The sequence below is a fragment of the Rhinatrema bivittatum genome, chromosome 5 (assembly GCF_901001135.1).
Source record: "Rhinatrema bivittatum chromosome 5, aRhiBiv1.1, whole genome shotgun sequence".
Classification (NCBI taxonomy): domain Eukaryota; kingdom Metazoa; phylum Chordata; class Amphibia; order Gymnophiona; family Rhinatrematidae; genus Rhinatrema; species Rhinatrema bivittatum.
The window spans coordinates 93622171-93635811 of record NC_042619.1 but is presented as its reverse complement, the minus strand read 5'-3'; the positions used below and the strand labels follow the sequence as shown (position 1 = coordinate 93635811).

The window sequence follows — 13641 nt, the reverse complement described above, 5'->3', positions numbered from 1 at the left end:
TATACACTCTAACTCTCCCATCTTACTTCTTAGACTTCTGGCATTGGCATACATACATTTCAATTAGGGATGTGAATCGTGTCCTCGATCGTCTTAACGATCGATTTCGGCTGGGAGGGGGAGGGAATCGTATTGTTGCCGTTTGGGGGGGTAAAATATCGTGAAAAATCGTTAAAAATCGTTAAAAATCGAAAAATCGAAAAACCGGCACATTAAAACCCCCTAAAACCCACCCCCGACCCTTTAAATTAAATCCCCCACCAAATAACTTAAATAACCTGCGGGTCCAGCGGCGGTCCGGAACGGCAGCGGTCCGGAACGGGCTCCTGCTCTGAATCTTGTCGTCTTCAGCCGGCGCCATTTTCCAAAATGGCGCCGAAAATGGCGGCGGCCATAGACGAAAAAGATTGGACGGCAGGAGGTCCTTCTGGACCCCCGCTGGACTTTTGGCAAGTCTCGTGGGGGTCAGGAGGCCCCCCACAAGCTGGCCAAAAGTTCCTGGAGGTCCAGCGGGGGTCAGGGAGCGATTTCCCGCCGCGAATCGTTTTCGTACGGAAAATGGCGCCGGCCATACGCGTATGGCCGGCGCCATTTTCCGTATGGAAAATGGCGCCGGCAGGAGATCGACTGCAGGAGGTCGTTCAGCGAGGCGCCGGAACCCTCGCTGAACGACCTCCTGCAGTCGATCTCCTGCCGGCGCCATTTTCCGTACGAAAACGATTCGCGGCGGGAAATCGCTCCCTGACCCCCGCTGGACCTCCAGGAACTTTTGGCCAGCTTGTGGGGGGCCTCCTGACCCCCACGAGACTTGCCAAAAGTCCAGCGGGGATCCGGAAGGACCTCCTGCCTTCCAATCTTTTTCGTCTATGGCCGCCGCCATTTTCGGCGCCATTTTGGAAAATGGCGCCGGCTGAAGACGACAAGATTCAGAGCAGGAGCCCGTTCCGGACCGCTGCCGTTCCGGACCGCCGCTGGACCCGCAGGTTATTTAAGTTATTTGGGGGGGGGTTCGGGAGGGTGGGGGATTTAATTTAAAGGGTCGGGGGTGGGTTTTAGGGGGTTTTAGTGTGCCGGCTCACGATTCTAACGATTTATAACGATAAATCGTTAGAATCTGTATTGTATTGTGTTCCATAACGGTTTAAGACGATATTAAAATTATCGGACGATAATTTTAATCGTCCTAAAACGATTCACATCCCTAATTTCAATGTGTTTTTTGCTTGTATTAACAATCTGCTTTTCAATTGATAGGGATAACTTGGAATTCTTTAGTTCAGGTGATTCTTTACTTATAGGTACATGGACTAATTTTGCTTTTATGCAAACTTTAAAAAAGGTTTGGATAAGTTCTTGGAGAAGTCCATTATCTTCTGTTAATCTAGTTGACTTAGGAAATAGCAACTGCTATTACTGGCATCAGTAACCTGGGATCTATTTAGTGTTTGGGTACTTACCAGGTACTTTAGCCTGGATTGGCCAGTGTTGGAAACAGGATGCTGGGCTTGATGGACCCTTGCCCTTGGCCTGACCCAGTATGGCAATTTCTTTTGTTCTTATGTTAACCTCTCTGTTGGGATACCCTAACTCTCCTGTTTCATTCTTCTTCTTCAAAGATAACTTCCTCCAAACCATGCACTGCTGAGTGACTGTCGGCTTTCCCCCTTGTTCTAGTTTAAAAGCTGTTCTAACTCCTTTTTAAAAGTTAGTGTCAGCAGCCTGGTTCTACTCTCCCCCTTCCCCAAAAGGTTGTCCTTTTCCTTACCAAACTGAATCCCTCTTCCCTGCACCATCATCTCATCCATGCATTGAGACTCCGGAACTCTGCCTGCCTCTGGGGACCTGCACATGGAACAGGGAGCATTTCCAAGACTGCCACCCTGGAGGTTCTGGATTTCAGTTTTCTACCTAAAATCCTAAATTTGGCTTCCAGAACTCTCTCCCACATTTTCCTATGTTGTTGGTGTCCACATGTACCATGACAGCCAGCTCCTCCCCAGCACTGTCTATAATCCTATCTAGGTGATGCATGAGGTCTGCCACCTTCGCACCAGGCAGGCAAGTTACCAGGTGAGCCTCATGTCCACCAGCCACCCAGCTATCTACATTTCTAATAATTGAATCACCAACTATGATGGCCAACCTAACCCTTCCCTCATGGGCAGTAGCCCTGGGAGACTTGTCCTCAGTGCGAGAGGACAACGCATCACCTGGAGAACAGGTGCTTGTTACAGGATCACTTCCTGCTATACCAGGGTGATGCTCTCCAACCAGGAGACCTTTCTGATCCAAGGCAGCACTGGGACTGCCAGACTGGATTTGGGACTTGGCCTCTATTCCCTGAAGGTTTCATCAATGTACCTCTCTTTCTGCCTCAGTTTCTCCAGGTCTGCCACTCTAGCCTATAGAGATCAGACTTGTTGTCTGAGAACCAGGAGCTCTTTGCGCCAGGTACACACATACAATCTCTCACCGGCAGGTAAAAAATCTTACATTTGACATTTGATCTGGAAAGGAATATGATGAATGAGGTAATCAAATATAAAGATGATACAAAATTATTCAGAGTAGTTAAATCACAAGCAGATTGTGTTAAATTGCAAAAGGACCTTCTTGCTGCTGGACTGCTGCCTTCATCTTAATTTTGTTGAGTTCCTAGTTAGGTTTAGTTTGCTAAGTGAGTTTGTATTAGAGTACTTTGAATTTATTGGTATATTCACTAATTAATCTGCTCGTGACCTACAAGGGGATGATTAAACTCTCAATCAGGGCTGGTGCAATAGTATGATTTAGATAAGACCCTAATTGATTTTTAATGAGAAAATGTCTCCTGCCTAAAAATCAAGGGTTGAGTGGGTGGGAAAGACAGACACTAGAATTAACTTCCTCTGGCTTGCTTATTACCTCAGACACAGACAAACTCTAAAGAATATACCCCACTATTTCACCTCTCTCTAAACTTTTTTTTAAGTCCTAAGATTTCCCAAAGCTATACTTACCAATCCTCTTCAACCACCATTAAGTTAATTTTCACTCAAAGGATTGAGAGGTTTCAGATTTGCGTACCTAACAGCATGTGTTTCTGGTTCTCTTCTACTGCAAAAGGTGCAGGGCCTCTGGAAACTGGGGCTATGGAGTTCAAAGCCTGGATCGCTTGCTGTGACCTCTGGAGTCCTCTCCCGGGAGATGCTGGGAACAATATGCAGATAAGCTTTTCAGTCCTCTTCTACTGCAAAGTGTGGGGCCTCTGGAAGCTGGGGCTATGTAGTTTGAATCCTGGATTCTTCGCTGTGACCTCTGGACTCCTTTCCCAGAGGATACTGAGAACAGTATGCAGATGAGCTTTTGGTTCTCTTCTACTCTTTTCTTCATTTGGGCAAGATATGGCAGGAAAAATCGAAGCATAAGCTTTCTTGGGTGGGCACCTTCAGCTGAACAGCTGAATTTTGGCACTGTGCATCTGACTTTGGCTTCCTGTTCAGCTGCAGATTCTTCCCTAACCCCCCTCCCCTAGGAGAGTTTATACTTTGAGTTTTCTTGCCATTCCTTTCCAAAATGGCCTTGGAAGCAAGAATTTGTTCTCTGGAGTGGACACTTACAGTTAGCTGAACAAAGTGTAAGCTCCCTGGGTGGGTTTCCACAAGAAAACAGTACACCAAAGTCAGGATGGACACAGCACTGGTGTACTGTTCAGCTGTAGATGCCCATCTCAGGAGCTTATACTGGGAATTAAACTCCTGGGTCTGAGGTGGCGTAAACTAGGGATGTGAATCGTTTTAGGACGATTAAAATTATCGTCCGATAATTTTAATATCGTCTTAAACCGTTATGGAACACAATACAATACAGATTCTAACGATTTATCGTTATAAATCGTTAGAATCGTGAGCCGGCACACTAAAACCCCCTAAAACCCACCCCCGACCCTTTAAATTAAATCCCCCACCCTCCCGAACCCCCCCCCAAATAACTTAAATAACCTGCGGGTCCAGCGGCGGTCCGGAACGGCAGCGGTCCGGAACGGGCTCCTGCTCTGAATCTTGTCGTCTTCAGCCGGCGCCATTTTCCAAAATGGCGCCGAAAAATGGCGGCGGCCATAGACGAAAAAGATTGGACGGCAGGAGGTCCTTCCGGACCCCCGCTGGACTTTTGGCAAGTCTCGTGGGGGTCAGGAGGCCCCCCACAAGCTGGCCAAAAGTTCCTGGAGGTCCAGCGGGGGTCAGGGAGCGATTTCCCGCCGCGAATCGTTTTCGTACGGAAAATGGCGCCGGCAGGAGATTGACTGCAGGAGGTCGTTCAGCGAGGGTTCCGGCGCCTCGCTGAACGACCTCCTGCAGTCGATCTCCTGCCGGCGCCATTTTCCGTACGAAAACGATTCGCGGCGGGAAATCGCTCCCTGACCCCCGCTGGACCTCCAGGAACTTTTGGCCAGCTTGTGGGGGGCCTCCTGACCCCCACGAGACTTGCCAAAAGTCCAGCGGGGGTCCGGAAGGACCTCCTGCCGTCCAATCTTTTTCGTCTATGGCCGCCGCCATTTTTCGGCGCCATTTTGGAAAATGGCGCCGGCTGAAGACGACAAGATTCAGAGCAGGAGCCCGTTCCGGACCGCTGCTGTTCCGGACCGCCGCTGGACCCGCAGGTTATTTAAGTTATTTGGGGGGGGGTTCGGGAGGGTGGGGGATTTAATTTAAAGGGTCGGGGGTGGGTTTTAGGGGGTTTTAATGTGCCGGTTTTTTCGATTTTTCGATTTTTCACGATTTTTAACGATTTTTCACGATATTTTACCCCCCCAAACGGCAACAATACGATTCCCTCCCCCTCCCAGCCGAAATCGATCGTTAAGACGATCGAGGACACGATTCACATCCCTAGCGTAAACTCACATTTCTAGTGGCCATAAGCATTCTATTGCTGTGTCCTGTCTGGTAGAAGGAACTGGGCACAGCAATAGTATAACATGACCACCAGAAATGCAAATTAAGTTTTACACCTTCTATGAGAGAGAAGTTAAATTTACATTGTTAAGAAATGTGCCTAAAGCTGTCTGCCTTTTAATGCATCTCCCTGCATTGCTGGGGAATAGCTAATGCCTTCTTTTGCATATGATTTGCATGCACCCATGCTAATCGTACTGTGGGTTTCTTAGCATGGGGTTTTTTTGGCATTAAAATCCATCTTTCATCTCTGGGTAAGGTTAGCACTGAAAAACCCACACTAAAATATGAATCAAAACCCACAGTAGGTTCAGTGTAGCTGATTACCTTGGCCTCTTTGTACATACTGAAACATATGTGCGTACTTTGGGGGCAGAAAGTTTATAAAATATTAGCATAAATCTATGCAGGCCCACTTATGTGTGCAAATGGTGTACTGTGAACAGTTTTAAAAGTTGGGCTCTTAATATACTAATTAATTTGACTCAGCTCCTGTTTGTCACTTGGACTTAGCTCTGGCTTGATTAGACTCTCACATTATCTGACCCTCTCACCTTTAGTTGTGAGGATCAGAAGGAGGGCACACTAAACATCTCCAGCTTGGCCACACTGTCAGGCTGATGCAAAAACCTGTGTGTTAAGAGCTTATGCACTGAATTTCAGCCCACAGTTTTAATGCACAGGTCAAAATTGAATTTAAATCCCCAAATGCAGTAAGCTAATGCTATGCGAATGTATCGGAAGTTAAAATGTTCAGTCAACGCAGGCTGACTGCACATTTTAACTCAGGAGGGGAGGGGCTGAAAGGAAGAGAGCATATAGGAACAGAACTTTTCTTGTATTTTTAGCCTGCTATCTAGCCATGATTAGACTTAAAATATAAACGCACCATCGAGCCTCTGCTGCTTGTCCTTGGGTGGAAGGGGGTAACCCCAGTGGCAGATCCAGCAATAGAAACTTTACTCCACTTGATCAGGAGTAAAGTTTCTAGCATTAAGAAAATGTATGTTCAGCCAGTGCACATCTCTCTGCATTGGGAGGGAATGCTTAATACCCTCATTTGCAAGGAATTTCCATGTCAGGGCATTGAGCTGACATGTTTTTGAACTTTCATTTTGTGAACATAAAACTCCTTGCTGCATCAGCAGTAAGATTTACACTCTCATAATGTGCATTCAAAAGCAGATAAATCCGTGCACTCAGGTGAATGCACCTTTCTGTATTGGCCTACGCTGTCGATGCAATAAAATGCATGCACAACATGTGTGCTGATATAGAGCACCCATTTTCCTAATACACGCTCAGCCATATCCCCTGTGTGCCCAATGTGGTATTCAAACAATACTGTAATAGAAGCAGCATAAAAAAGGGCATGCTGAGGGAGAAATGTGTGTTTCTGGTGCTCAGGGATTTATTGCATCAGGTGTCTTTATTGCATAGGGCATCCAAATTGTGCATTTGTTACAAAAGTGCACTTATTTTTGGTTATTCTGCCAAAATGTATTGCTTTGTTGATTTTAATGTTGGAAAAATGGCATGCATTTTGAAAACCATGCTTCCACCCCTATGTGGTACTGGAACCCTGCAGACTATATAAAGGGTTGCTTAAGATGCGCATTGAACATAGCCTGCCATTTCCTGCTTTGATGGAGGGCTGAGAGCAATATGGGTGCAATCTATTGCAACAATCACATTTGGCATCCCCGCAATTTCATAAAACCCATGTCTGGTCTTGTGCAGTTGCGCTTGTGCTCCGATACTTGATATGCTTCATGAATTTCATCATTGCCCATAGTACTTGAACAAAGTGTCTTGAGAAAGAGGACTGATCCATCCTGCCCAATATGCCAACTATAGTTTGGAAACTTCTAGTTGCAAAAAAAAAAAAAAAATTGTAAAGCACCGAGCAGTTTCACCAACCCGGGTATAGAATGGCCATGAGCCATGAGGGATCTGTCATTATGAAGGTCCTCATAAAGGCACAAAATTGCCCTTGAGCTTAAACAATATCTTCACATCCCCTCCATTTCTGGCAATCCAAGGAGTGTTGTCCATGCTTGAAATGCACATTGCCTGCAGGATCTTTGGATTATGGCTCTATCCTGGACCGCATGGGCATCTCTCCTTTCTTCATTGTTATCTTCACTAATAGTCCTTCTTTCTCATTCTCTTTCCTCTCTAGCTGTCCTTATTCTTGCTTGAACATGCAAGATATAGCAGAGCAGAATAAAGAAGCGCAGATAAACCATCTTGAAAATGCCAATGAAGCCTTCATCAACGCTAGCTGCTAGTAGGGATGTGCATTTGTTTGCGACGAAATAGGAAATATAGGCGACATTACCTATTTCATCGTGGTTCGGGGGGTCCACGAAATGATAGGAAAACCCACAAAATTTCATATAGTTTTCTTATTGTTTTCAGGGGGGTGGGAAAGGGCACATAAAAAAACCCAAACCCACCCCCAACCCTTCATATTTAATTAATTACAACCCCTACCCTCCCGACCCCCCAAAATTTGCCTAAAGTCCCTGGTGGTCCAGCGGGGGTCCCGGGAGTGATGTCCCCCTCTCGGGCCATCGGATGCCACTAATCAAAATGGTGACGATGGCTCTTTGCCCTTACCATGTGACAGGGCTATCGGTGCCATTGGCTGGCCCCTGTCACATGGTAGGAGCAATGGATGGCCCAAACCATCTTTTAAGATGGCGCCGGCCATCCATTGCTCCTACCATGTGACAGAGGCCGGCCAATGGCACCAATAGCCCCTGTCACATGGTAAGGGCAAAGGGCCACTGGCACTGTTTTGTTTACTGGCAGCTGATGGCCCGAGAGTGGGAGATCGCTCCAAGGACCCCTGCTGGACCACCAGGGACTTTAGGCAAGTTTTGGGGGTGTTGGGAGGGTGGGGGATTGTAATTAATTAAATCTGAAGGGTTGGGGTGTTTTGTGTTTTTTTTCGGTTCAGGACAACCGAAAAAAAAAAATGGCCTGAACCACGGGAAACGAAATTTCCTGTGGCGGGCCAATAACAAAAGCCGAACCAAAAGGTTCGGCCGAATCACATCTCTAGCTGCTAGATTGTGAGTAAACCTTACTCCACCTCCAGCGCTGGAGTTAAAATTCCTGTGTTAAAAAATGTGCGCTGGGCGCCCAGCATTTGGAAGTACTTCCCTGCATCAGGAAGTAATAGCTAATGACTTAATTTACATGGAATTTGCATACATAGGCACTATACAGTAGGTTTTTGTTAGAACGTGCATTTTAGGTGCATTAATCTCCTAGCTGCATCAGCAGTTATTATCACAAGCACCAAGTGCGAGTACAAGCATGCGCTCGGCTAGATGCACCTCATTGCACCGGCCTGACCATTTACCCAAACAAAAACTCCAAAAGAAAGGCATTAGAAAGAAAGTCACTGAAACAAAATTCGGTAAAGAAATAGGTTAAGAAAATGAACCAAACTGAAAACCAATTGCGTACCATGTCCCTAGTCTGAGTTGTGAACTGAGAACTTTCCCTTCTCTTAGCCTTTGGCTGAGAGAGAGAACTAATGCAATATAAAAGGAAGAAAAGAGAAACAGCCTTCCAGCAAATCCCACGGGGACACAATTCCATTATGACCATTACCAAAAACAGGAGGATTAACTTGTAGTTTAAAAAAAAATAAAACCAAAACGTTAAACAAAATATGCTCCCGTGTTGGCATACCGCCCACAATCAGGGATGCGTCGGCACCTCATGAGTGCATGTCAAACTTTGCTCCAGTAGGATCTCATTTTAACACTTGAAGAGTCACATGACCCCCAGATGTCAAGCAGGACAAAACTGCAGCCCTTCACCACTCTCCCACCTTTCCATTCTCACTCCTCCCTCTCTCAAGACCCTCTCGTGGAAAGCAGGAAAATGGTGGATTCAGAAGCAATCAGCTTGGGACCTGACAGAGATGTTCCTTCTAACAGGAAACTCGGCAGCTGCAAGAGGAAAGATTGGGGTTGTAAGAGAGAGCCCTGATTCTGGCTGCTGGTCGCAGGTTGGAGCAGAGGTCCGAAAGTCCGTGTGGGGGCGGAGGGCTGGCCTGTTTCTTTTGACCTCCTACCTACTGATTTTTGCCACCGCTTTTAGGCTCAGGACTCACAGTTTGAAAATGACTGACTGAACCACTGACCTACATCATATTGTGATCTGTCAGTCAAGCATTGGATAAAACATGTCATTATCATTTAAAGGAGCACAATTTGACATTAACAAAATGATTTAGCCCTTCATACTGTGTGCACCTTACTGATTGTTAAAGCAGAATAGATGACATGTTATGTTGTTTTTGAGTATGTTTCATTGTAACACCATTATAAACGTCCGTCACCTACAGTGTTGCAATATTTCTTTGTATTAAGGCAAGAAAGTATGAGTTGTCTTCTTCATATGATTTGTTGGATTATTACATGCTTTTTTCATTACCATTACTGCTTTGTAGATGCCTCTACAGAAACCCTCATTGTCTGTTGTAATGTACAGAAAACCTGCTGTTAGAGAAAACCTTTACATTGCAAAAATAATAGACCTTCATGAGAACTTTTATTTCCTCCATATTTGATCTTGTTTGTAGCAAAATTGATCTGCATAATGTATAATATTTCTACCTGACCGCGTGAGTAAAATCCTTCCCCCATATGTGGATTTAATGCCATTTCAGGATTTGATTTTAAGAATGATTAGTTTGATTTTTTTTTTCTGTATGAATGTAGTATTTTCTTAAATACATTTACAACCGTATTAGGTAATTATCAATAAAAATGAAATTTAAAAAACCTTCATGGGAACATATTATGATGGTGATAAGTGTGTTCTGTGTTAGATTTACTAAAGGATAATCTTATATAGCCTCAAATGTGAAAACTGCATGTTCTCAGTTGCATGACTTTCAAGCTTTTGAGGGCTCACAAATAGGGCTCTAGTAGTCCGTGTTTATAAGAAATGCATCTGGGAACCAGGAAATTCATTGTAGAAAGCCTTTTTTGCAGTAAAACTTGACTGTAATGACAAATGTATCCTTAGCAATGAGGATTTATTTGTTTTAATCAAAGTTCCTTATAAAGGGGTCCTTTAAAAGAGGGGCCACTGCAAATATCTGACTAGGGGCCTGACTTTCGGAGGCTTCTTTCTCATTCTGTGTCTATGGGGAAAAGAAAACTTGAATAAATCAAGCCCCTAGGTGATGTTAACATATTAGGAAATGAAAGCAAAATATTCTGGCTTGAATTAACATATTTTTGATTATCTAAAGCTGGTTGTTACTTTATCTTGAGATAAAATTGTTTACAGCAAAGCTTCTTTAATCCCCCCAAAAAAGTTATAACTGCAAGGAGAACATTTCTGGAAAAGACTCCAGCTCTGAGCATTGAGTTAAAGGGCAAAGAGTATCGTCAAAGTATATTCCTAAAATATACATTTTCAGCAGTCTATTTGAACAGAATGATTAGTGGGATGTTTGCGCTGTGGGTGTGACAAAAAAGTGCGTAAGGTGCAGAATGCGATAGCATTGTGAACTGAGATACCGAAACATTGTTCCGAACTGAACCCTCTCCTCTGTAGGGCTTTGCTTTTGTTAGAGATCATTTTTACTTAATGTTTTTTTTCGTGCTTATCCCGAATTTTACTATTATAAGGTGTTGAAAAAAAATAGGATGTACCAAAGCAGGGCGATTTAGCATCCACATTGCAGTGCAGTGTTATTAAAAATCACACCTTTGATTCCAGACATGATTTTTTAAGGGCCATTTTTATTGTGGCGTCTTTAATGAGGTAACATAGAAAAGGGATACAACCTGGTGGTATAGTATGCAAAGCTGTCTAAAGGTCACCGAGCCCAGAGCTCTCTTCACAGATCAGAATTTGTCATGAATAATGCTTTTTTTTTTTTTTTCTTGTAGCACCTCACTTTAATTCCAAAGTTCTGGATCTGAAGGAATAAGCTCTTTATCATATAGAAGGGTTTCATACTTTGCAGTATTAATTGTCAAATAACACTTCACATAAGTAGTAGTGCTAGTAATGAAAAGCATAAGGCCTTATAAAATAATTTTAGTGAATTCAAAGCTTTATCTGATCCAACAATACTGCGACCTTTTCTTTCTGTTGTAAGTGTCCCTGTTTTATAATATGGGATATTTTATAAGAAGGCTAGATTCATTCCAGAATAATAATAACAGCAATGAAATGACTCCCTATTTTGTAGAATTAGATATGGTGATACTGCTTCTCTGTCATATTCATATTACTGGATAAAACTAAATGAAACTATGATAAATGAATATGGTTTTATTTTTCTGCACAGAATGAGCAAAAAAAACCCCCAAAGAGCAAAAAACCTATTTGATTTAATTTAGTTGTAGCCATTTATATGGATGTGACAGAGAAGCAGTATCAAGACACCTAATGGATACTGACAGTCTATAAAATGTCATTTTGTTTTTGTTATTATTTCTTATAAAATACCCCAGATTATAAAAGGGGATACTAACAACAGAAAGAAAAGGTCACAATGTTGTTTTCTGATCAACCTTACCGGCATCAAGCCTGAAGAAGACTGGAAAAAAAAACGGTAAAAAGAGCTTGGAAGGTCACCATTAATTCATTCGATTATGTACTATTTGGCCATATAGTCCTCTATCTCGACAAAATGACTTTATGCAATTTAGTGCGTTTCTAAGATAGTATTTTAGAAGAATTGTATCTTTTTAAATTAAGTTAGATTTTTCATTCAGAAGGTTTGTGTAAATACTTGTGTAAATGTTGTGTTCTTGGTTCTTAAAAAAAGAGACAAAATATGCAAACAAAAAAGCCTGTTACCATGGAAATGCGTACAATTCCAAAAAATGAATATAAGGCCATCAAAAGTTTAATGCAGAAACCAGAGCTCATTATTATGGGAAAGGACGCAGATGGTTACATTCGGTTTTGTATACATGAGGAGAAAATCCACTTCTGTGTGCCTCCAGTGAAATTTCAGTAGTTTCTATAAACAGTGCAAAAATGACCAAACAAATCATATGTTGGGGCCAAGGATTGGACATTAGAAAGAAAGAAGATGAGGAAAGGCATCTTGAGTCAAACCAAGAAACCGCGATGGCCATATCAATGAATTGATTACATGAAAGGGACAGAAGGTGAGTTTTTTGATTATATCATCCACGTCACTGTCATCTGTACCTGAAGTGTTTATTATCTTTTATTGTCATTTAACTGATTTTGAATTCTAATTTAGAAATCAGCAACCGGCGTTCCCTAAATTTGAAAAGGCAGCAAATGACTGTCTCGACAAAATGTATTGTTGCCGCAAAAATAATGTGTTGTTTAGGTTAGAACATCATAATGCAAACGTGTAACCTGCAAATATTATTTAATATGTCATAGTATTCTTTGTATTCTCACTGTGCTAAAACTTTATACATATTGTACCTAGGAGAAGTGTTTTCCCCTGTTTATAAAAAAAAAACCAACCCAACACTTTTTTATTTTATTTTTGAATGGGGGTATTCTATTGCTGTTTCTCCATTAAAATCTAAGATCAGAAGGCCTAGTTATATATGTAGGGTATATTATTAAGCTACTGCCTCTCCATCACACAAAGAAACTATGAAATTGTGATTTAATTGCATTTTTGTTTTTAAAAAAATATTTTTTTTTTCTAGAGGAATAAAGAACCAGATTATGAAGTGACTTTCTCTAAGGATTTAAGTAGTGGAATTCTCGCAGTGAAAGTTATGTGAGGTGTCCATTCTCTGAGGTTACCCAATAACCTTTTCCTTAAAACAACTGTTGTAGGAGGTTTGGCATTCTGTCACAGGGACCATGAGATGATGAATGTGTGAGTGCTATCAGTTAGTCTCTCCCAGGGTAAGGAGCTAATACTGAGGAGGCGAGTATGCTGAAGGAAAAGGGAAAAGAAGACACCTAGTTTAAGAGGTTGCTGCTGGGGCTGAGGTCAGGAGATCTTACCTGCCCACTGTCCCTTCCAGGCATGGGATTTCGTGGATTTCATCCAAGGGAAAGGCAGCTGAATGCGGCTGCGCTCCTCCAGGATGCCGGGCTCCCCTCCATCAGGGAAGGGCAGCACCTGCTGCTGGGTGGGATGGGGAAGCTGCTGGTGGGGATGCTGGAGGTGGTGGTGGTGGTGATGGTGGTGCAGATGGGGCACTCCGGAATCCTCGGCGATGGGCGGCACCTCGTAGGGGGAGATATCCGGGGGGCTGCCCGGGTCGAGAGTCCCCAGGGGGCCGGAGTAAGAGGCCGGCTGCTGCTGGCGTCCCATGTAGAGGCAGGCAGGGGGGCTGGAGCTGTACTCCTGCCCGGGGTTTCTCTGGAAGGCGCACGGCTCCTTGTAGAGCTGGCCGGCCGTGTAGTAGCTCTCTTCGGGCTCCATGGCACTGAGAGTGGTGGGGGGCTGCGGCAGGAGGCTCTCTGCTCAGCGCCCCGCATGGAGCTCGCGCTAGACCTGGACAGCTCCGCGCTACCTGCCCGCCCGACCGCACCGGCCCGCACCGCTCTGCCCAGGCCGCCCCGGGATTGGCTGCGGAAGGGCCCACGTGACCCGGCCTCGGCCACCCACTGGGCAGGCTCCCAGCTCTCCAGGTAGGATGGCGACTTGTCAGCTTGTTTATTCTGCTACAGTACAGACTGGGAAGGTGCTGGCTGCACACTATTTCGT

General features: G+C 44.0%; 1 protein-coding gene across 1 annotated transcript in view; it reads right to left on the bottom strand.

The window, feature by feature from the left end:
• PDX1 (pancreatic and duodenal homeobox 1) overlaps positions 1 to 13356 on the bottom strand; it is a 30262-nt gene extending 16906 nt beyond the window's left edge. The window contains exon 1 of the mRNA XM_029603158.1: positions 12933 to 13356. Within this exon, the coding sequence (XP_029459018.1) occupies positions 12933 to 13356 (424 nt within the window). The remainder of the gene's footprint in view (positions 1 to 12932) is intronic.
• Between the last annotated feature and the right edge of the window lie 285 nt (positions 13357 to 13641).